Below are 23,707 nucleotides of genomic sequence, written 5' to 3'. Positions count from 1 at the left end.
TGGCCACAACCACAACTCCTTCACATCCATCACAACCACAACAACAACAACAACAACTAAGGTCCTTCAGGCTACCAGTCCTGCAGGGTTGTAGTAGGAACTGTATCCAGCAGGAGGAGTGGCGGTGGTGTGTCACTGGGTGAAGCAGGCACCACGGGCAACACCTCCCTCTATGCCTGGTACGTAGCGGTCCCGCCGCCGGGGTGAGGGAGTACATGCTAAGATGATTACTGCTGCTGGGGCTCGCGGGCGGGGGGGACCTGCCACATACCTCACCACCCACAACCCATGTGGCCTTCAGCTTTCACCATCTGTCCTAGGGTGAAGCTGTCATGCTAGAGGAGAGCTTATGATACTAGAAGGCCGTCATGCCGCAGGAGAGGCTGTCGTACTAGATAGAAAGCTGTAATGCTGGGAGAAAGGTTGTCATGGTAAGAGGGACGGCTATCGTGCTGCAGGAGAGACTAAATGGTATACAAGTGAAGGTGTGTGGGGGAAGGGAGGGTGGAGGAGGGTGGCTGTACTGGAAGGCATGTCTCGTGGGGCGCAAGTGGAGAGGAGTGATGGAGAGGTTGAAATTCTTAAACATTAGGCAGGATGAGAGCTGGGCCACTCTTGAATGACAGAGGGTTGTGGTCCAGGTTATCATCTTTAATAAAAATTCGTCTAGATGTCACTAATGATCCTTGACAATAATATCAATTTTCCAGAATAACCAGGTGAGCTGTAAGTCCACGTTCGGTATCACCTCATTGTTCCATGTATAAACAGAAGTTAGTTTCAAAAAAGCGACACTGGAGGCACTGTACACCTTGACACTCGAGGTGGCGGAGGGAGGGGTGGGGTGGGGATGGAGACCCCGTGGACGGACTGAGTACCGTAGTGTGAGGTGACGACACCCTCTCCCCCCTCCCACCTAGCCGTTCTGAGTCACGCTGGGTCTGTACCTTGGACGCTCGTGTGTGTGTGTGTGTGTGTGTGTGTGTGTGTGTGTGTGTGTGTAAACCTACTCGTACATTCATTAGATTCACTTCACGTGTTGCAATATATTCCTGCAGGTGGCCACCAGTGTGGCCAAGTAGGTGCAAGTAGCCACCAGCGCGGCCAGGTAGGTTCAGGTGGCCATTAGTGAGTCCAGGAGGCCACAAGTTCTGCCAGGTGAGTCCAGGTGGCCACCAGGTGCGGCCAGATAGGTGCAGATGGCCACCAGTGCTGCTAGAAAACAGAAGAAAAACTTAGCAGTGTTTGACCCGATGACTTTCATTTTCTATCCGGAGGTTACCCAGCTCAGCAGGATCCACACGCTTCATGTTGAGGCACCCGCAGGGCTGACGGCGTCGTAGGGCATGGAGGATCTACGTCTGTGGTACGCAGCCTGACACAGCAGAAGCAAGACCACGGCACTAAGGGAAGCTATGCCTAGCCTGGCACAGCAGGAGCTAGACCCCGGCATCAGAGCCTTGCCTGATACAGCAGAAGGAAGACCCCAGCATCACAGCCTGGTAAAGTACAGCAGGAACAAGACCACAACACGACAGCCTAGAGTGGTATAGAAGGAACAAGAGCACAACACAACAGCCTAGCGTGGTACAGCAGGAACAAGACCTCAGCGCCACAGTCGCTACAGCTGAAAAGAGGGTGTTTCGCCTGCTCTGCATCTCGACGCCCAACCTTGCCATATAAGAACAAAAGATGAAAAGGAAAAGGTAACCTCACATGCACCTATTCATTCCAACTGAACTGAAATTGCAATATCATTTAAGTGGGTTTTTGTACTCCGGACAGACTAAACATTACACGACTGATAGAGAGTTCGTAAAAGATGTACCAAACCAACAAGGGGCCATAAAAAATCATCTCTCTTAAGAGATTACAGGAAATTCTTGGTTATATCGCATGTATTCTTTAGTGTACTGAGACGACAGGCGTGAGAAACGACAATAACAAACGAAAACAAGAATTAATCGTGCTTCTGCAACAGGTACCCAGTTGGACGGTGTATCTTTCACCACATTACCTGAGGTGACGGTAGGAAGTGCCTCACCAAGGTTCTCCTCTGACAGACCCTCTGGCACAGCCAGTGTACTGCTCCAGAGAGAGACAGATGATCGTGTGTGTGTGTGTGTGTGTGTGTGTGTGTGTGTGTGCTTCAACCAAGGTTGCTGGAAGCCCCGCTTCGCCTCACCACTCACGGACCATCATGCCCAGCGGAGAAGCTGTGAGGAGGGAGCTGTGTAAGGCGTGTGTTGGGGTAGCGGGTCCTTACCCACCTCACCATGTGGTGTGTGAGGGCGAGATTGTGTTGGTTGAGGATGTGGGTATGGTGGGTGAGGGCTGGGCGTCACGGCTGGCTAAGCTACTGGAGGTTGGCCAGGCCTGTCACGAGGCACTTGCATAATGCCGTCCTCTCCTTGTAGGGATAACCACGTCGCCCAGAGACTGACAAACACCCCTCAGCCGTATCGCAGGGTTAGGCACGGACCCACACCTCACCATGTGAGGCTACACACGGAGCGACGGTAGTGCGTGGGTGTGCATGGAAGCCGCGCCCGGCAGGTGCACTACGTGGTCAGTTGCGCCCTCTATCTTCAGCTCCAACCAAAACCTCTACCACAGCGGCGCTTACACCGGTCGACACTCACACTAGGTACCGTTAACACCACAAGAGTTAATTCCAGGCGCAACTAACTCACGGTGTCGTTAAAACCACCTTCATTAACACCAGAAGCGTCTAACACCATTCAATTTACATAAGGGGTTCCTTCAATCCCTCTGAATTTACCACACCAGCAGCATTAATATCAGGCGCCATCAACAGAAGACATTATGATATCACACGTCAGAACAAACATCAACCTGATGCCACTCGCATCAGGCACCACTAACCGAACCCCAGCAACATGGTACACCAACATCAACCAACACCTATTAGATTCCACCTTGCGCTTTACACCTACTACACCACCACATCCACGGACCCTTCCACATTCAACTATTCCTCCACTACCTACAAACAAAGATACCTGTCAAGGGTTACCATAACACAAAATATCTTTTCTTTTCTCAGTCCTGGGAATATCTGTGTTCGTCAGCTAGTTTACCTGTTGCTTTTGCATGTCTTCGAAGCTAAGACCATCTGGCCCACAGTGAGCCGTGGGGAGTCCTTCCCTTCCTCGGCCACGGCTCACAGATATGTCTCACCAGAGACCCGGGTAGAACTGACAAGGACACCCAACCTTCCAGATGCTCATAAAGGGATTCTACGAGAAACCGATGGGTTTATGGACGTGTCCAGAGAGATAATCCTATCACACCCAAGTGTTCGACAGCCAAGTTAACTACCGATACACACACCCCACCTACCACAGGCCTTTGCCACCTGATAATAATAAAAAAAAGAAAATAAGCTACTTATACGAAGCCCAGAGAGGGACCGTGAAATGAATAAATAATTTATAATTTGTTTTGGACGTGAGGCAGTCATCCTAGTACCTGGCGGCTTCGGCCGGTGACCTCGAACAAGATGGACAATAATAATTCCAGTGTGACACCCAAGCTATAAACGTCAAGACGTTATGAGTTCACGAGAGTAAAACTGATGAGCAGCCATTTTCCTACCATGTTTGGAGACACTGCTGGAGATCTGTCAGCCATGCTGGAGTTACCTGGAAAGAAAGAGAGACATTTATTATTATGAGAGAAAAAAGTCCTGGAAATGACCAGACGCCAGACCACAAAAGCTTTTAAAAACAGAATAAAGAAGAGAACCACATGAACCATGGGTTCAGTGGCGGAACCCGACATGAGTGAGGCTGCAGCAGGGTAGGCAGAGTCGACGCGCCTAACTACAGCCCTTGCCCGAGGCAGGGGAAAATACCACAGCAGCAGCTGCCTGACAGCACAGCAGGAGCAGCGGTAGGTCAGCACAGCAATAGAAGCGGCAAGCTATCACAGCAGCTGCGGCCGGCCCACACAGCAGAAGCAACGATAGACCAGCACAGCAGCAGCAGCAGTAACAGCAGTAGCAATGGGCCAGCACAGCAGCTGCGGCGGTGGACCAACACAGTATCAGCAGCGACGGAACAGCACAACAGCGGCAGCAGTATACATTCCCACTACCATCACCACCATCACCCTCACCGCCACAACACATGTACTGATAACTGACCCTTAAAATCTTTTTCTTTATGTGATGATTATCTTCCTGGCAAGCCTGTTCCAGACTCGCTTAGAAATGCTGATATATTCACAGTCGAGGCCAAGAAGGGCGGGAGAGGACGGGCTCTGCCAGCACCAGGCCGTCAAGAGCTGTTACTGAGGGTGCGGTAACTGGTCCTGCTTCGCCAGGCTCCGCGGCGCACACCGCCCACCACTCTCACCAGGCTAGGCTACCCTACCAACACAGTGGGACGGATGACAATGATAAATGAAAGAAGAAAGTTTAGCCGCTACTGACGGTCAGGTACGGACGGGGAGCACAGAGACTAGCGTAAATAGTAGAAGCCATTGAGTTTGTTCAGTGTCCACATGATGATGGATTAGATGCACAGTGCAAAGATGGAGGAAGGGATGATATCATGCAAGGTGAGGGATGAGACATGACACGATAGCGAGCAGAGAGAGAATGAGAGAGAGAATCGTCACCTACGGTACATACTTGTGAAAACCCACTAAACCACAGCCTACAGCACCACCACCTGGCTTGTCTAAGATAGCGTCAGGTGTACTATCAATATTCTGTCTTGAAGGCATCATAACCACTGTTCTAATTCCGTCTGGCGGTTACCTAACGAGCTTCCTGGTCATTACAGGCGCATTCGCTGTGGTTGGTGCGTCCTCATTGCTCCAATGCCTCAAGAACTAAAATCCCGTTTGTGACTACTTTCTTATCAACCTAACAGACCAGTGTCACACTGGACAGTGACCATGACGATATGTATATATTCATATCTAATTCAGTGCCAAGTGTAGACAGAGGGAAGTCGAGAGGGTGAGGGCGTTGCCTGACCTCCGCTGGACGCCCTGGGAGCAGCACATATGCGGCTACCATGTGGTAAAAGCACTAAAAGTAATCAAGCCCACACAGTGGACACGTGAGGACGGACCGCACGTCGCTACTGCTCCACATACACGGTGGTGGTGGTGACGCCACACGCACTCCACTGCACAGCTATACCGTTACTCCTGACACACACACACACACACACACACACACACACACACACACACAGACTTTACAATCGCCATTCACACACCTGACAAAATGTAGAGGATAATGGAGAGAGAGAGAGAGAGAGAGAGAGAGAGAGAGAGAGAGAGAGAGAGAGAGAGAGAGAGAGAGAGGAGAGACGACGCTGTGAGTCCTGTTGATGTTGGCCAAGCGAGCCACAGCCACACGGCGTCCACTTCCACCAGACTGTTCTCAACACGACAGGCTTGGGTCGTCCCAAGCCTGTCGTCCCAGACGGGCCATGGACGGAGGGAAGCTAGGAGGTGCGGTGTTATGAGCTGGGAAACAGACACAGACCATGATGGATATCACGAGAGGAAGACGAAGGAACAGAAGGAAAGTGATGAAGGATGGAAGAAGAAGCAAGATAAGGAAGAGAAGCAGAGGCTGGTGGGAGAGAGGGAGGGAGAGAGGGAGGGTGGTGGTGGTGGTGGTCAGATGCAGTCTTCCCGCAGGCGTGTGTCGCCCTTCAGCAGGCGTCCTTACGGCACTCTGGCTGACTGACCTCACTAATGGTGGCGCTGCTGGTGATGTTGGGATGGTGGTTATGTTGTAGTGGTTGTGGTGGTGTTGGTAATGTTGATGGCAAGAGAGGGCATGGTGGTAGTGGTGACGTGGTAGTGATTGTGATGTTGCTAATGGTGGTGGTGGTGGTGGTAGTGGTTACGTGGTAGTGATTGTGGTGTAGGTGTCATAGCTGATTAGCTGTGTTGTTTCCGGTGCTGCTGCTGTCGTTGCTTTTATAATCTTCCGTTGTGGCGAGGAATGTGTCGAAAGGAAGGCATGTGTGTGGGAGGGGGAGGGGGTACCATGAGGCTTGGTATGTGGGAGGAGAGAATATGGGGCTACGTGTGTGGGCGAGAGATCATGGATGGGGTAGGGGCCACGGGGCTACAAGTGTGGGAGAAGGGACCGTGGGGTTATGTGTGTGGGGAGGGACAATCTGCTACGTGCGGGTGGGGTTATCATGGGTCTACGTGTGCGGAATGTGGAACCACTGGGCTATATATGTGGGGGAAAGGATCATGAGGCTCTATGTGGGGATCAGGGACCATGGGGCCACGTGTAAGGGAGGAAAACCAAAGGGATAAGTATGTGGTAGTTGTGTGAGGGAGGGAGGAGGATATGGGGTTGCCTATGTTGGAGGGAAAAGGGACATGGGGTTATGCGTTTAGGGTAGGAAGGGGACATGAGGGTAGGGACGGTGACATAGGGCTACGTGTGTGTGTGTGTGTGTGTTGGGGAGGGGAGGGTGTAATGGGGCTACAGGGAGGTCCACCATGATCCTCCAAGCCAACGAAGAATACAGTGCGATTGCCGCCGTTGTGTTGTTTTTGTGTGTGTCGTGTGGTGACGCTGCCGAACCTACCGCCGGGGGCGCTGCTGCTTCTTGTTCCACTGAGTTTCATTACCAAGCTAATCACAGGCTAAAAACTCTAACAGAACGTAACAAGAGTCTGTCTGGAGGCTCTTACCCAAAAGCTCCTTGAGTCTGGTGACTTTTTCTTTTACGTATTTCATGTTTTCGGAAATTATGTGCGTTCTGCACACTGGAGACCTTTGGGGACGTGTACTGGTAGATGGAGGGGAGTGAAGCCAAGATGGCATGTCGGGTGAAGGATTGAGGGAAGGCTAAGTGATGGGTGAGGGAGTATGTTACAGTGTCGCACTTGGACTTTATACAGCTCCGGCAGCTCGCCTTCCCCCTCCCCCAAACGGTTCATCATGAGGCTCAGCGCCTCAAATGGTGTTCCTGCTGTAGCGTCCTCAGTTGGGGGGCTCGTGTCAGCTTCACGCAGAGCTGAAGGGAGACCAACGGTGCCATGCCAGAGTGGCCTCAGGTTACGGGACTGAGGGAACAGGTCCGGCCAGAACACGACCCACAACATGTGGACCCTGAAAACGGTGTTGGTCAGGGAGAGCATTAACAGTTTTGTGGTTGCCTTCCCCGACGCTGTCGGCCTTGGCTCAGCCCACTCACATACCAACATACTTATGATACCCAGTTTCGGCTACGAACTAACCAGTACATAACTGCAAATCCACGACTTCAGTAGCATCTAAAAGAAGAGCGTTCCTTGATGAGAAGTAAAAAAAAAAGTAGCTCTCAGACGTCTGTTGGCAGAAGAGAGGAGTTAGAAGTGAGCGCGCGCGCAGTCACAAATGAAGACTAGCCTTGACCACTGTTGACGGAAAAACTGGAGGGATGTGTCCACTACTGCCGCGTCAGGAGGCCGGCCCCTGCACCACTGGAGCGACCCGATCATTTTACAGTGTGATGCATCTCATGAGGTAAATATCCCTCATCATCTAACCTGAACCTTTAAATGTTTCGTTCATGACCTCATTGTTTCATGTCAACACAGTCTTGGTCATCAAATACTGGTCACTGCTTTAAATACTGCTTATCTAGATTATAGAAATCGGAAAAAAAATCCAGTCACTGGTCATTATATTCGGCGCCCATATGCTAAGGAAGTTTAAAATGATATACGCAGTTAGGCATCACGTCCCTAAGAATGCACCACCAGACAAAATAATCACCTCATTTTCTTTGCCACGGAGTAACATGCGAGGGGTAACTTGGGTAGGCCGGGCAGACCATGACCTTCAGTCGCAGCCCAGCTCATCGCTTCGCTTTTTGTCATTCTGCTCCAATGGTGCAAGTCATGTGGTGTAACGAGGTGTCTAAGAGGTCAAAGGTGGCGGCGATGGAGCTGGAGGAAACCAGGATAGACGAGTAATTGTGTGTTTAGTGTAAGGCCAGGGTGGATGGACGCCAGGCCAGGATTACGAGGGACTTGATACCAAGGAAATATTACTGTGATATCCTGTCTGAGAAGATATGTTGACAAGCATAAAGAAAGGCTCGAGGACAACGAGAGACTGGTATCAAAAAAATAACTGAGAGAGAGAGAGAGAGAGAGAGAGAGAGAGAGAGAGAGAGAGAGAGAGAGAGAGAGAGAGAGAGATGCAAATACATTTCTCAATTTTAATACATGTATTAGCTTGTGAGTGGCATCTTGTTATTGTTTCTGGAAAAACAAACAAACATGGATGCTTCTCACAATGTGTACAGAAATATACTGAACTTTGCATCAATTTGGCAACGCGGCGGGCAACGCACCCCAGCCACACAACAAACTGCTCCATTTCTCCCTTGAATAACCTTTATCACCGAGCTCAAACAAGGGAAAAAACAGCAGTGTTGATCTTATTCGTAACATCAGCTGATCATTCCAGAGAAACGTTTTAAGCCATATCAAGTCATTTAGCCTCTCAATAACCCGTCAGGCTGAACTATTCAGTATTACATGACGTCATCCCAACCCCTACCATGGCCCAACCTTAAAATTATACCGTCAGGAAGTTCCTGGAAACCCTAGGCGTGGTGGTCTGAGGGGCGGTGAGTGGCTGCAGGGACGCCGGTGACGGCGAAGGAGAGAGAGAGAGAGAGAGAGAGAGAGAGAGAGAGAGAGAGAGAGAGAGAGAGAGAGAGAGAGAGAGAGAGAGAGAGCCAGAAGGTCCACACGGTAAAAGTGAAAGCCAAGGTCAAGGTGTCGCCAGCCACAGAGGAAAAGCCCAAATCCGTCTCCTCCAACAGGAAACGCTGACACTGGCACTACCTTGACCAGCGGCACACCGCCGGACGCTGTGCCACACTAGAGACAAAGCGACACAATAAACACGGTGCCACATCCTGTGCTCAGTACTACAGCCAGCCAACACACACTCGTCCTCGGCCCCTCCACATCACAACCGTAACGCACTAGCACGGCGAGGGTAAGTTATCATAACCTATATATATATATACAGTATAGCAGCGAAGAAACACACACACACACACACACACACACACACACACACACACACACACACACACACACACACACACACACTACCTCATCCTACGCTGTTCCTGCCAGCATACACACACCTTGTCTCTACCTCACCACACCCAACCTCACCAACAGTTACGCATACTTATCATATCATCAACTGGAGATGAAGCAAACCACATAAGATAGACAGACACGTGAATGGTCGCTACATTCAAAACCTTTAGTCAAAGATACGATAAGACGGTATAATAATAAAAAAAATTTACAGCTAGAAATCGAAAGGTCAAGAATCTCAGGCACCACGCAAACAGGAATCACGTGGAGGAGGAGTGAGTACTGGCCGCTGGGAGGTGTGTGTGTGTGTGTGTGGGGGGGGGGGTTAGCTCAAGGCCTCGGAGACCCACAGTACTCAGAATTATACAGCTTTTGGTGTCTTGTCTTAACAACGTTTGACAACCTCACCAGAAGAGGCTACTGTCACCGGTGGAGGCAGAGTGGTAAGCAGTGATGAAGCTTACATCAGACTGAGAACATTGTCAGAGATCTCTTACATTCTGCGCACTTCGCAGGGCCAAAGACCCCACGAGTCGCCTTTCAGAATATATCGTCCAGATACATAATGGCCACAACCAGCTGACTTACATCTCTTTTCGATTTGTTTACAAAGCCACAAGGCCAGGTACGGGTTGTGGCGGAGTTAGCATCCGAGCCACGGCCACGGACACCACACCTGCTCCTCCATATGTGACGAAGATTCCCCCTTCTAGCGGAGTCACATACCGGGACGTTCTTTAAAGGAAGGACCAAGGTGAGGGTGGAGTATTCCATTACCCACATGATATAGCCCAGCAAGTGTGGCGTAGGTGGTTAAGGTGATGTGTTGGTGGTAGTGGTGCAGGCGACCGTGGTAGTGGAATGTGTTAGACGAGGTGTGGGAGCTGGTGGTCGTGGGTGAAGTTCATGGTAGTGGAAAGGATTGTGGTTGTGATGGTAATGGTAGCGTGTATTAGTGGTAGGCACTGTTATTGATAAAATAAGTACTACTACTAGTAGTAGTAGTCGTAATAGTTGTAGCAGTGGTAGTAGTAGTAGTAGTAGTAGTAGTAGTAGTAGTAGTAGTAGTAGTAGTAGTAGTAGTAGTGATTATCTAACTTTAAAATTACCATACTTTTACAAGCAGTAGACAAAACAGGTCATTTGTATATCTACCAGGTGGCGTGAGGGGTTTAGTGCTGGCCTCGCCGCCCACACCAGCTGTTATCAGTCATATAAACAGAGGTACATGACTAGGGGAGCGCGTCTTCTCCGGCCATCCCCTGTATACCGGGGCCAGCACGACCTCTGCCTCAACATTAAACAACAGAATTATAGAATCTTGCGCAGTATTAATTCTCGGCATTATGATGAATATTGAGTTTCTTTTCAAAACAACTAGTAAATAACTACAGATTGGAAATATTAGCGAGGATTCGGTATGTACGGAATGTTATAAGAGTTTCGTAAAGAAAGTTATACTTTAACATAAACCCACAAAGAGACTTTCTTAATCAAGGTATCACTTATGGCAATAAACTTTATTTTAATTGCTCTTCTGTATCAGTATCTCTTCCAGGCTCAGTGGTTATGTGACCCAGATACGTGGAACTCTCCACAAAGCTGAGCTAACAAACAGCCCTCAAGCACACCTTATCTTTGTATCTAGCCAGATTTCTCAGAAAGAAGAACCACACACATTGCTTTGGGCGTGTTGTAGGGCGCCCAACATTCTCTCTAACACGAATACCGATCAAGTCGTTCAGTACCGACTGAAGATAGACAGGGAAAGACTCTACCACCTTGATGGGTACCATTATACTCTAAGGAGGCATCTCTCCACTCAGCCACAAACCGCTGGTGGACGTGGCAAAAGACTTCGCCGTCTATCATGCACGATAGGATCCCTCCAGCTAAGGGTTTCGAAATCTGATTTCAATAACTCATGCGATCAGTGGTGGGGTAGATCAGTGGTGTGGTAGATCGGTGGTGAGGTAGATAGTGACAGTGTTGGTGTTGTTGGGAGTAATGTTGATGTAGGCGATGGTAATGCTGATGTGGGTGTTGGTGGTGGTATGGGTTATGGCGAGGGGAGGTAGCGGTAATGCTGGCAGTGACGGCAGATATCTAGGAAATGTGGAAACTGGGTCAAGTGAGTAGCAAGACCACTGAGGGCTCGGGTGACCTGGACTCGACCCATAACATCTAACCCTCTAAGTGAAACCTTATGAAACTTCCAACTACGCTCTGAAACCTCCCGAAACTAAAGCAACCAAGAGTAAACAAACATAAACATGCTCCTCGGGTAAAATACGAGGATCAAAAACGAATATGGAGGAGGTGGGTGTCGGCCTTGTCGGTTTTACTAATTCAACATAAAATCACCTTTACTTCCCCACCAACATCGAGTCCGCAGCGTCCGTTTGTTATGAGTGGTCAGTTAGTGATCGTGGTAACATTTAATGATAATACAATGCTGGCAACTAGTCGAGGTATTTTCCCTTAAAATGTGGGTCAGCGGCGTTAGTGGAGCGGAAGCCAGGGTGGGAAGGATGTCCACACTCTGAACACACTCTTGATGCTCCTGCCACTCACACTACACACACACACACACGTGTGTATGCTTGCATAATGACACACGAAATTTCACCAAGCTCTTCAAGTGACTACAAAAAGAAAAAACTTTCGAATGAGATGTATGTAGTTTATTGTTGCTGAGGGTCAGCCATCGTGGTGGAAATCTAGCGGCGATAAGACTAGGCGATAGTGCCCTCTCGGCATCTGGCATAATGGCACCATGATCTGGCCTGGCCGGGTGCCACTCAGGAACCCTGGCCTAGATTAGAATGGCGGCACCATAGCATCTAGGCTTGACCTGACCTGACTGCATGTTACCCTAGCTCCACGGCCTGGTGTAATGGCACCCATGGTGACCTGATGGTATTCTAGCAAAATGGCCTGTCCTGGTAACACCCTGGCTCCATGGCCTTTTCTGAGCAGGTGGCACCATGACCTCACCTGGTCGGGGGCACCCTGACCTGCTGGGTGGCATCCTGGCAAGGTGGCACACGTTTGGTGACCCTGGTTAATCATGTTGTCAAAGCTCACGTTCCTCCCATCCTCCACAGCGCTGACGCTTGCAGAGGAGTGATGCAGGTGTGGTCCTCAGATCACCACTGATAGTTACGGTCACCGTCACCACACCCAGCACCCATCTCTCTGCTGCAGCTCCACCTCAATAATATCTTCATTCTCCTCCGCACGTAGATAACATCCCTTATTGGCCCCTACTTCTATAACAGCCCCCCTCCCCTCCTCTGTCCCATGTCTGTAATACGGTACCCCCCCCCCCCCCCGGGTAATTACATCCCCTCCATCTTCATAACACCTCTCCGCCCACCTTAATAACACCTCTATCCAGCTCCCACGTCAGTGCTACTCCTCTCCTGAACCATGTCAAACTACTCATTCCCCTCCTCAGTTACATCCTTCTCTCACCTCCAGTTCAGCAACACACATTCTCCGTCCCTACACTAAAAACATTTCTTTCCAACATCATAGTCAATAACCTCCTTACCAATACCAACAACACCGTTTCATTCTCACGAAAATGACTCCCTTCCTCCAAGCCAACGACATGCATTCGCCGCCCATGTCAACGCCATTTCTTCTCATCGCCCTCCCCTCCTCCTAAATCTGTAATTTCCTCATCAACCTCCTACATCAATCAGAACCCCTCCCATCCTCCCCCGTCTATAGCTTCCTCCACTCCCACTACAACGCCATGCTTCAATCGACCTCCACGCTGACTAAGGTCACTATCGGCCATCCACTCCAAATGAGGTCACTATGCGCCCTCCACGCCAACAGAAGGAGCCACAGCAACAACATTATCTACAGATATGTACTATCAACACAAAAGCTAAAAAATCTAAATAGGAAAAATGAAATCTTACACAAAAAAGATTCAGATAATGAGAAGCTCTTCAATATGGAGCTACACATAAAGATATTATCAAATCACAAGTGACTAAAACTAAACAGCCCAACTGTAACGTAACAACAAAGGTTAAACTATTAATAAATACGAGGACAAACTGACACGAACACGGGAGAGAAATACAGCTACACAAAAACAATAAACAAACAGCAAATAAAGACGACAAAAATAAAATGACAAAAGAAAAAAATACGAGAGGAACTCAAAATGAGAAATAAAATGACAAAAGTTCTTCAGACAGATACGAACCCCCGACATTAGCCATAGGGTTATCAGTGGCTCCTCCTTAGGCCTACCAACTCAAGTGGGATCTCAAGGTATAGGCGACAGTGCCCACGAGTACCACTAACAGACACTGTCGGATCTACAGCTATTTTGCTATGAGGTGGTGAGTACCATACCCAATGAGGTGATCTGTTGGAAGTGACCGCTCATGTCTGGAAGGATAATCGACAATGTCCCATATGAGTCGTTCTTGACAGTGGCTGCTGACAGCAATGGCAGTGGGTGAGCAACCAGTGTCGCCTACCGAGAAAAGTTCCCAACAGCGCCACTACGAACAGTTATAACCAGCAGAAACGACTACTGGCACTTCCCGAGACAATGACCAGTGACGGCCTGGTACAGCATTACGCACATTGCCGCTGAGGGCAGCAGCCAAGAGGATCCTCCCTTTAGATGATCCATGACCTGTGATGGTTTGCCGAGTGAAGATGGTCTTGCGTGCGCAGCAGTGTCTACCGCCATCTCCCACGGTGTTCGGGTCTCTCCCATCACCCCCCTATTGTCCCGATTCCTTCCTCCCACTTTTCCTTTAACTACACCCACTTCCTTACGTCACCATCTCCACTTCATACCCCTATAATCCTAGCTAATTACCCACAGTACTGGGCTGAGTAGCAGCGGGTGTGTGTGCGGATGCTGTGAAGGACAAAATCTATAAGCCTACCGGAGAGAAGGCCTTACCCTGTCCTCACATACGCATCCTAACCTCGTTCTGAGGTAACCCGATCTACCTATCAACTCGTATCTTTATTGTGTAAGCTTCCTTTCCGCATTCCAAGCAGATGCCTGACATGGCCTCCACCCCAGGCACACCCATCATCGCACACCGGACTCATCAAAAACCCAGAGGCAACACCTAAACCCCATCATGCTGCAGAGGGCGTGACCGTGCTGAACGTGTGGTTGCTGCACTCCGCTACCAAAAGATGAAGCGAGTAGATAAGCCACGTGAACTAAGAATTACTCAGTAACGTAAAGTACTGAAGGTGGTTACGGCGAAGGGTAAGCATGAGAAGCGGAGAAGCCAAAGGCAAGGCACTCCAATTGGGTGGCTGGGATAAGTCTCTCCATGAGAGGAAACACTCACTAGTGAAAGCAGAGGGACCAGGAGGACAAACTGCTGGTCCCGGGGTAACACTACTGCCTTTGTTTTCCTTCGAAGGAGGAACCAAACCAACACCTCTCTTGCGTAGATGTTAACATGTCATCCTTTAACAAGAATCAGCAAGGATGGATCACGAAAAATAAACCACTCTTCGTGATTCTGGTTTGTCAGTTAATCATATGTAGTATCTTCAACGAGGATGTCATCGTGATGGTAACAAGAGGATCTCGTGAGGAGGGGAGAGATAAGAAGATAACAGAGGGGGAACCATAAGTGCTGGGGATAAGGGAGAGGAGGGGAACTGTAGAGGATACAGGGAAAGATCTCTTGGTGATGACCATGACCACACCCACAGATCCGGGAGAAAGGTGGAGGAGTTCTCTCGTTCAAGGTCGCCTACGATGTGGTCCTAAACTACGTCACCTCTAAACCTCGCCCTCCTACCACAGCCAGCGCCATAATGAAGCCCTCTTCTCACACCTCAGAAACCTAGAAAAATAATCACGATCACACACTCACGTAAGTTATATGTTTATCATCATTTACGTTACGAAAAAGAATTCAAATCTTCTGCAGTTCTTTAACTTTAAGTTCCTTGAGGAGCTGAAGATGTGTGTTTTATTTCTGCACATGTGTGGGTGGCATACGTGGACAAACTGTTATGCCTTGAATACCAGCTAGCACAAGCACTGAGGGCCGGGATAGACGTACTCCATCAATTAGATAAGTCTCATGCTATCGTAGTGACACACTTAGCGATAACTGAGGCATCAGAAGAAGGCCGTACAGGATGCCTCGCTTTATCATACTAAGTCTAACTAAAGTGGGGAGTCAAAGGAGTATAACAGGTGCTAACAAGGGCTGTATTGGACCCCCAACTCAGGGTTAGCGGGCGTCGCAGCCATCAACAGGACCACAACACAACACTAGCCAGGCTGGTTGTTATCAGGCCGCCCGGGTGATAGGGTATATTTAGGTCAGTGCTCCTTTATCGCCGCTGGGGACCAGAAACTTACATAACCCCGATTCTGTCCCCCCAGTACGGACCTTTTTGGATCGACCTGGGCATCACGACTGCTTACAATCTCTCTGACAAGCTGCCTCTATTGTGGTGTGGTACTCGGCTACCCGAGCATCCAGCTGCGACGAGTCCCGAGGAAGCAAGCGCTCACTCGGGTGCTTGAAGTACACAAGCACTAGAAAAGGCCAATACCCGACCGACAATTTTTGCCTGTTGATATGCTGTAAACAAGTATCTCCTTGAAACAAAGATATACATAAGAACAAAGGACACACGAAGGTTATATATATATATATCAAAACTCTGAATTATTTTGTAACATAAAGTAGGAAGCCTTGACATTGAGTGTTGTGGCTGAACTGGACTGCTGCTCTTGTTACACAATCATCTGGATGTGGAACTCTGGCCATGAGGACGAACCATTGGCCACACCTGCCTCCTCCAGGCGGAAGCAAAGTAGGAATAGAGCTTCAATACCTGATTCACATCTGACTCTAGAGACAGCCTGAACATCGTGTCGAGATGTGTTGCAGGCATAACATCATAGATAAGACTGGGCGTTTTTATCTGATTATCAAAATTACCTATTTTTACCGTGAGGGGAAACCGCCTGACAAGGGTAACGCGTCTGCTAGGAGTCACACTAACACATGGTCTTCATAGGGACGACATGATGACTTATTATTGTTGCCTAATGTGTTGACGTCAGTGTGACGGAGGGTTAGTGAAGTGGGTCACTGGGACTTCCCAGACTGACATACACCACAAAACGATTCTCAAGAAAAGTCAAGGGCGCTGAAGTGCCACAGTGGGACACAGGACACCCTGAAATGAGAACATATACGTGAAATATTACAGATCCTGACAGTGATGCCAGATTATGAGGAGAAATCGCAGTGCTTAAGTGACATCATGTTGAGGCAGTGCTATTCCTGAGAATATGGAATACACTGCAATTACTGAAGGTTTAGACAGGTAGAAGACAGTTTGCACTGCCTGATAACGATGATATTAAAGAGCTAAGTCATATATGGAAAATAATGCAATGACTAAGAAAGAAAGCATATGGAGGTCATGCTGCTCTGCTTCAGAGTAAGGACTTGTACTGGATATTTTGTCAGTTAGGTCATGTGTGGGACCCCTCGGCAAAGCCTAACAATGACATGCAAACAGTGCAGTGCCTAACAAGTAGGTTATGTAAATGACACGCCTCAGCGCCTGACAGTGAGGTCATGAAGAAGACACCCTGTAGCGCATAACAGTGGAGAGGCAGGGGGACGAGGAGCAGGAACAGAAGGTGTGGAGCATTTACCTGAGATGGAGGAGGCGTCAGAGAGCGATGTGAGGCTCCTTGGGTTGACCAGGAGGGAGGTGGTGGTGGAGGCCGCCGCCGCCATGCCATGGGGAGGACTGTGCGAGTTGAGGTCCAGGTCCCAGAAATCTAAGTCGACCTCGCCGATGTCCGAGGAGGCCAGAGAGGTGGGCGGACTCATTCCAACGCTGACGCCGACGCTTACGAGGGCGGGCGGCGAGAGAGCCCCAGGGCTGGTGAGCGGTGAGGAGCTAGACACCTCGGAGCAGCTTTCGTCCCCCATAGCTGAGAGGTTGAGAGTAGCCACACCAGAGCCCAAGACGAACATTCCAGCGGCACGTGCCGTCGCCAGCACTTTGGCCATGCGTGGAACTTTCAGTGAGTGTCGCTATCGGCCCCGTGTTCCAAATTCGATAATCTCCGCGCACAGCTTGATAACTACCCGGGAGCAGATAAGTCTTGGCGTGGGTCAATGTGCGATAGAAGGCGAGGTCGTCACATGCAAGCACATCGTCTGCTTGTGTCAGAAAGACCGACTTTAAGTCCTCTGAGTGCCATCTTCAGGGGTGCGGCGGGCGGGGCTAGCTAGGCTGGCATCACTCCCACTCTCGCTGTGAATGGCTCCTCTGGGTCAAGTGTGTACCAGTCTAGCTCTGGGTGAATGGGTTAGCGTAATATTTGGGTCAGGTCACGCCGGTTACCGGGTCAGGTTGTCGCCAACTTTTCCTTTCACTCTGCTTTCCTTCAGCGAAGAGTCAGGAACAGAAAAATAATCGAAATGGGAGCAAGTGATGTGGATCTGGAGGGGTGTGAGTGGAGGGAGGCGGAGGGCGTGCTGGCAGCAGGTGAACTTGACCTTGCGGCGTGGCTGACGTGCTCGCCAGGCCTTACACTCCGACACTAACACGACTCAACCCTCACCAACTACAGTTCGCTCTATCAAGGTCTCTTATCTTATCAGCGGCCGTCTTATCGGTTATACTGAAGGAAGAGGGTTCACAGGACAACAGTATATGTCACTGAGCTAATGTTATCTAGACAACATTCTACCAACAGACTACCATCGCACACTTGTCCCACCTGAGTTTATATAAACTCGTATTGTCAGTTAATTCTTAAGACTAAAAAATTCGACGATCGCAACACCAGCATTATGTCGGATCCAATAATACTATTCCCACTTCACTGTTGAGACGAAATAAAGTGAACAAGTAAACTAAATATTAGCGCCAAGCCAACGTCGGAGGGGGAGGGAGACGTGCGCGGACCGACTCCACGTTGACGATACGGCGGCTGGCGGGCAACTGGCAGAGTGACCGCGACCGAGACGGCTCAGGACTCGGCCCGGGCAGGTAGGTGGGCCAGAGACTCCTACACACACTGCACCTGTTGAGCCCCTTCTGTACTTAACTCCTTCCCTCCTTGTCCACGTAAACACACTCTTCAACCTATACACATTAAACAAATCTGGTTGTTTTAAAGTCAACCGAACAATGTCTATGAAGTCGAGAGGACTCCTGCAGGATTATGACTAGTGTAAGTCCTTCAGTATAGCGACACTCGGCAGCCCGGCATGGCTCCGCCCCCAAGCAGGAGGGACAGCACATGGAAAAGCCACGAAAACACTCGAAATCGTGAGTCCCATTCCACAATGAGGATGACTCGCAACTCCTTCGACAAGGAACTATGGAATGGGTCTTGGTGAAGTGACGGAACTGACTAATTCTTGACTATCGTCACACACACACACACACACACACACACACACACACACACACATATATATATATATATATATATATATATATATATATATATATATATATATATATATATATATATATATATATAATGTACCTAACCAAAAATTCTCCAACAACAGGATTCGAACCGGCCGCCACTGGTGTCCAAGCTGATTTTTCTAAGAATTCGGTTAACTATAAATCAAGAACAAAATCATGGAATGACTTTTATTGATAAAGGTTGTGTTCAGACGTTGCCGAGTTCCTCAGAAGTGGTTTGCATACCAACGAAGCAGCTTGCATTACCTCGCCATATCGAGGCGCTGAAACAGAAAGTTATAGCCGATGTTTAATCCTTACACGACTCAATAAGCTGGGAGCTAAGGTTTACGGAAACTGATCGGGAACTTCCCTGTAGGTCGACGAGTCTCTCATCAAATCGTAACAAAAGAGGTAGTGTCATGTCCCAGGTTCAGTAGTGTCATGTCCCTAGTTCAGTAGTGTCATGTCCCTGGTTCAGTAGTGTCATGTCCCAGGTTCATTTCAATTTCGTGTTCTCTCGTCCTGCGCCAGCTCGCTGGGTTTGTGCTTCTGCTTACCTGCTTCAGAATAGAAGCACATGTGTCGTCATACACAGCTGCCTGCCTCTCGTCCAAGTCAGGCTAAACCATCAAAGCGCTTACCACTTCCACCAGGTCTAGCATACTGAGGTTCTCCATTAATTAAACAAAAGGTGGAAGTGAAACTTTTCGAAATAACACAGTTCAGTGTATCGTCCCTGGCAAACTAACCGATTCAGCTCATACAACATATGGAATGCTATATGTGGCAGTCGACCACTGCCATAACGTAAATGTATTATGATCCAGCTGGAATAAAGGAAGCAAAGCAGAGGACTGCTACATTACAGACATGAGTACATCAGAACGAGTGCCAAGGGATGAGTAAGTAAGAAGTCTTTCGCCTGGGCAAACCATCACGGCTTGGAGAGGAGACTTCCTTAAAAGGGCTGTAGCCTGATTCATCAAGGCTAAGGCCATCCTCTCCTCTCCATGAACGGTCCAATTCACCTGCTTTGTTTGTGGGTCCAGGGAGGAGTGGGTCTAGGTATATACCGTTATCCCATGTGCCGGTTCCTGAGATGCAATTGGGATCACGTTCCCCAGCCTTGCATCAAAGAGGTCCCAGCGGCATTTGAGTCTTCAGTTAACTGGAAGTTGCGATGAAGGACAGAAATACCGGAAGGTCACTCTGGGAGGAGTTACAGATCCCAGTACAACATACTGTGTATATATATATATATATCCTGCAAGAGTTATCTTAGTTGAGTTTTACAGCTTTTTTGAAGGAAGGCATTAATACCCCATATTTCTCGAGCATGTTATTGTCGAAGGATGAAACGAGATGGCGGTGATGCCATGAATTCTTGTATTCCAGCTTAGATCTTCCATCTTTTACTTTACACTGACACTGAGAGTTGCGCTAAGATAAACATTATCTTTGTGTAAATGGTCGGGGTCCCCGCAGATTTGTAAAGAGCCTACATGAAGTGCCCGATGAGGAGGTGATAATCCACCTGCGTTTGGAAGAGATAAGGGAAAGGCCCTTGCAATTCTCCGAGTTCCCTCACGAGACTCAAGTGCCACAATGAAGACTTTGCAGATATGTCACCGTCTACCAACAAATTTTCAGTAAACAAGGAGCTTTGACAACTACGTAGAAAAGAAGATGCTAAGGCACCAAACTGCGTGCATCTTTCAGATGAATAAGTCTCGTGTTCGTCACAGAGAAATATCGGGCAAGATCTAAAGTATATAACGATGAATGGAGAAAATGAGAGTAAATACTTAGGGACGGTTCTAATGAGAACGTTCCGACTTACCAGGTTGGAAGCCTTTCGCAAGTTCGATTTGATTAAGATTAGATCAAGGTCGAGGATGAGCTAAGGCATTTGTGGCCCACTGTGGGATGCCACACACAAGCATCTTTGATCTTAGCGAAGTGGCTGGCTTACAGCAGCTGCTATTGATTACCATCCTGGCAACGGTGCAGCGAGGTATGTTGCCGATGGCAACAGGTGTGTCTCATGGCGGAAAGCGCTAAAAAAAAAAGCGGCCTGGTAGGCGCTTGAATTCTGGCGGAGATGAGAAGGTTGACAAATTTGGTGAGCTCAGTCAAAAGGTTCTTGGTGATCCGCCCGAGAGTGAGGTTAACCAGTCGCTCGAATTTCTTTTTTCCCCTCTATGTGAGGCCTCCCGCGAAAACGCAGGGAAGCGACGAGGCTGCCTGACGCACCTCTGGTCCACAAGGTGTTAAAGGCTGTTGGATGGAAGTATCAGCAGAAAGGTCATTAAAGTCGCTGGAATCTGTTGCTAAAGCTCAGTTCGGCAATCTATTGGATATAGAAAAAAGACTCCAAGCTGTTTAATGTCGCCGGAAGTTGCTGATGGAGGTCATCAAAGGGGTAATTTGTTGAATACAAAAATACTTTACACTGAGTTTTCGCTGCTGGGGTGACCAACGGCTTTGCTGCGTGCAGGGAGCGCAAGGTCGATCGGTGCATATGGGGCGCTGCAGCAGAAAGGGTGAACTGTGAGTCTGAATAGATGCAACTGTTATGACAGTTAAGTCTCCGGTTCCTCTGGGCGACATGGTTTCTCGAGGAAGAACTTTATCCAACCTGAGAATAGGAGAGCAAGCCGGACCAGAGGAGGAGCTGGGAGAAGCAAGCAATGGTGAGGGAGGCTGTGGGGCAATACTAGCTGACCCAGCCACTGTTGACGCTCGGGTCAGGCCGGCACTTGGTCGCGCCAGAGCAGAAGGCCTTGAGAGGCGGGGGCTGGGAGGCTCCCGGGACTAACATTAACGCATGATTCACTCAGGCTCATATATCTGGCACAGTAACCAAATGAAAGATTTTTCAGAAGGCACGGGAGAAAAGAAGGGGAAGGGGGGGGGGGGGAGATGCCTGAGGCTGAGAAAGATATAAGGGGTATGTAAGGGAAGAGAAGGGAATGTGAACCTGGATAAGATGGAGTGAGTATCGGAAGGGGGCGGCAGCAAGAGAAGGCTGGCAGTGGCTCAGGCGAGCTGCTGGGTCTAGGCCCGAGGATGCTCCCTCCACACGCCGACACTGTTACAGGTCCTCGTGGAAATGCCTGGGTCCTCGAGCGTGCCACTCCACTACAAAGAAGGTTCCTGAGGGTTTTTCTAACCCAGAACCACCGCATAAGCCTGTGTGCTGGGTTTGAGGGCCCCCTCCAAGCAGGCCACGAAGACCCATGACAAAAATCAACAAACCTCTATCTTGAGTTGCCTTAGAGACACAACTAACATCCACTACTGGCCCTCCAAACCAACCTCTCATATTTTCCAGAGAAGCCACTGGCGTCACTCCCGTCCCCTCACACACAATTGAAATGCACGATGCACAGTGCACGGGAACCACATTGCTCAGTGCATGGCACTCCCCTTGGCCGGTGCACGTCACCATCCTCGGCAGGTAAAGTATGCTTGTCCGGGGTAGATGGCTTAGAAAGTGAGGCGAGTGAGCCGGTGTGCGATGCCAGTCGAAGAAGCCACCAAGCAGCTCCTCAGTGCCTCCGGTCCGTGATATACTGCTGAGGACAGCGTGTCTTCCTCTACCCCGTAGGGTACTCCACGCTGATTACAAATGACAGAACCAAACGCTAAGTCTCTTCAAATACTTCTCCCGGTCAGTGTCTTAATATTTCAGTCTCAGTTCAACACAAGACGACGGGAGAGATGAATAATGTTCCTCAGTATAATGGTGGTCCAGGTGTTGCACCTCCGGCAGGCCCAGCCACCCAGCCCAAACCCCCTGCTTGCACCTGCTACACACCCGTGTGCACTTAAGACCTGGGCCCCCTAAGGTGCACACAAATCAGGTTGATGTGTGCGTACATTGCCTCATGAGAAAAGACATTATACAAACTTGTGCAACGTACATATAAGTAGACAGATGGTAGTAAGTCGATGCATATATACGTTAGACTGAATATACAGATAGAAAGAGACAGACGGTCACATAGACACACACACACACACACACACACACACACACACACACACACACACACACACACACACAGAAAGACAGACAGAAGATACCATACGACGTGCGTTCAATCCATGTAAAGCACTCATCACGAGCTTGGGTCTGCCAAGATGAGGGCATACGCGAGTCTGCTAGAAAGTCCAAACGATACGAGACAAGGATGGTGTGAGAGGATTAGGGACGAGTTGTAGGGAGACAAGGGAAACCCTCAGTCTGTCCACAATCACAAGAAAGGATAATACACCCTAAGCACGACGGCACGACCCTTGAGCACGACGGTACAACCCTTGAGTACGACAATATAACCAGCACTTTGATCTGATCCTAAAGGGTTAGGTCAAGTCATCATATCCAAAGGTCGCATCTGGACGTTCAAGGGTCGTTCCATTATGTTCAACTGTCGTAACGTAGTGTTAAAGTATGGAAAAAATACATTCATATATATATATATATATATATATATATATATATATATATATACATATATATATATATATATATATATATATATATATATATATATATATATATATATATATATATATATATATATATATATATATATATATATATATATAATGATCTAAATGTGTACATCCATATGTTAGTTTCACACACGTCTCTGTACCCACCCACCAGGCCCCTGGCACCGGCCGCGGCAACTCTTGTGTTAAATCCTAACTTCTGGCTGGCGGGCCACGAATGGCGGCCTTACGCCCTCACATGCTGATAATAACTGATATAATTCACTGGGTACGACCGAGATTACCCTTGTGACGTCTGCCTGTGATGGCAGTGACCTTAAGCTCGGCGGAGGTGGGCTTAGGGGGTGGTTGGGTTGAGTGGCTTGAGGTGGGCCTTTATAAAGACCTGTTCTTCTTCCTAAGGCTCCTCCAGTCGGCTGGAACTCAAGGGGTCCCTGGCGCGTCTCGTGCTCTCTGACCTCCTGACCACGACTAGGTCTGAGTAATCTCTCTCTCTCTCTCTCTCTCTCTCTCTCTCTCTCTCTCTCTCTCTCTCTCTCTCTCTCTCTCTCTCTCTCTCTCAATCAATCAAAAG

General features: G+C 48.9%; 1 protein-coding gene across 14 annotated transcripts in view; it reads right to left on the bottom strand.

Annotated features, from left to right (window-relative positions):
* LOC139753495 (ecdysone receptor-like) overlaps positions 1 to 23,707 on the bottom strand; it is a 530,512-nt gene that overhangs the window by 49,268 nt on the left and 457,537 nt on the right. For 3 of the 14 annotated variants that reach the window (XM_071670115.1, XM_071670120.1, XM_071670121.1), the window contains exon 1: positions 16,829 to 18,141. The exons of 7 other annotated variants lie outside the window; for them this stretch is intronic. In XM_071670115.1, coding sequence (XP_071526216.1) covers positions 16,829 to 17,192 — 364 coding nt within the window. In that variant the 5' untranslated portion in view covers positions 17,193 to 18,141. Of the gene's footprint in view, positions 1 to 16,828; positions 18,144 to 23,707 lie in introns of those variants that run through there. 4 more of the 14 variants (XM_071670116.1, XM_071670122.1, XM_071670119.1 and 1 more) reach the window with 3 other exon arrangements.

The sequence above is a fragment of the Panulirus ornatus genome, chromosome 14 (assembly GCF_036320965.1).
Source record: "Panulirus ornatus isolate Po-2019 chromosome 14, ASM3632096v1, whole genome shotgun sequence".
In the NCBI taxonomy this organism is placed as follows: Eukaryota; Metazoa; Arthropoda; class Malacostraca; order Decapoda; family Palinuridae; genus Panulirus; species Panulirus ornatus.
This window is presented reverse-complemented; position numbering and strand designations above follow the sequence as displayed.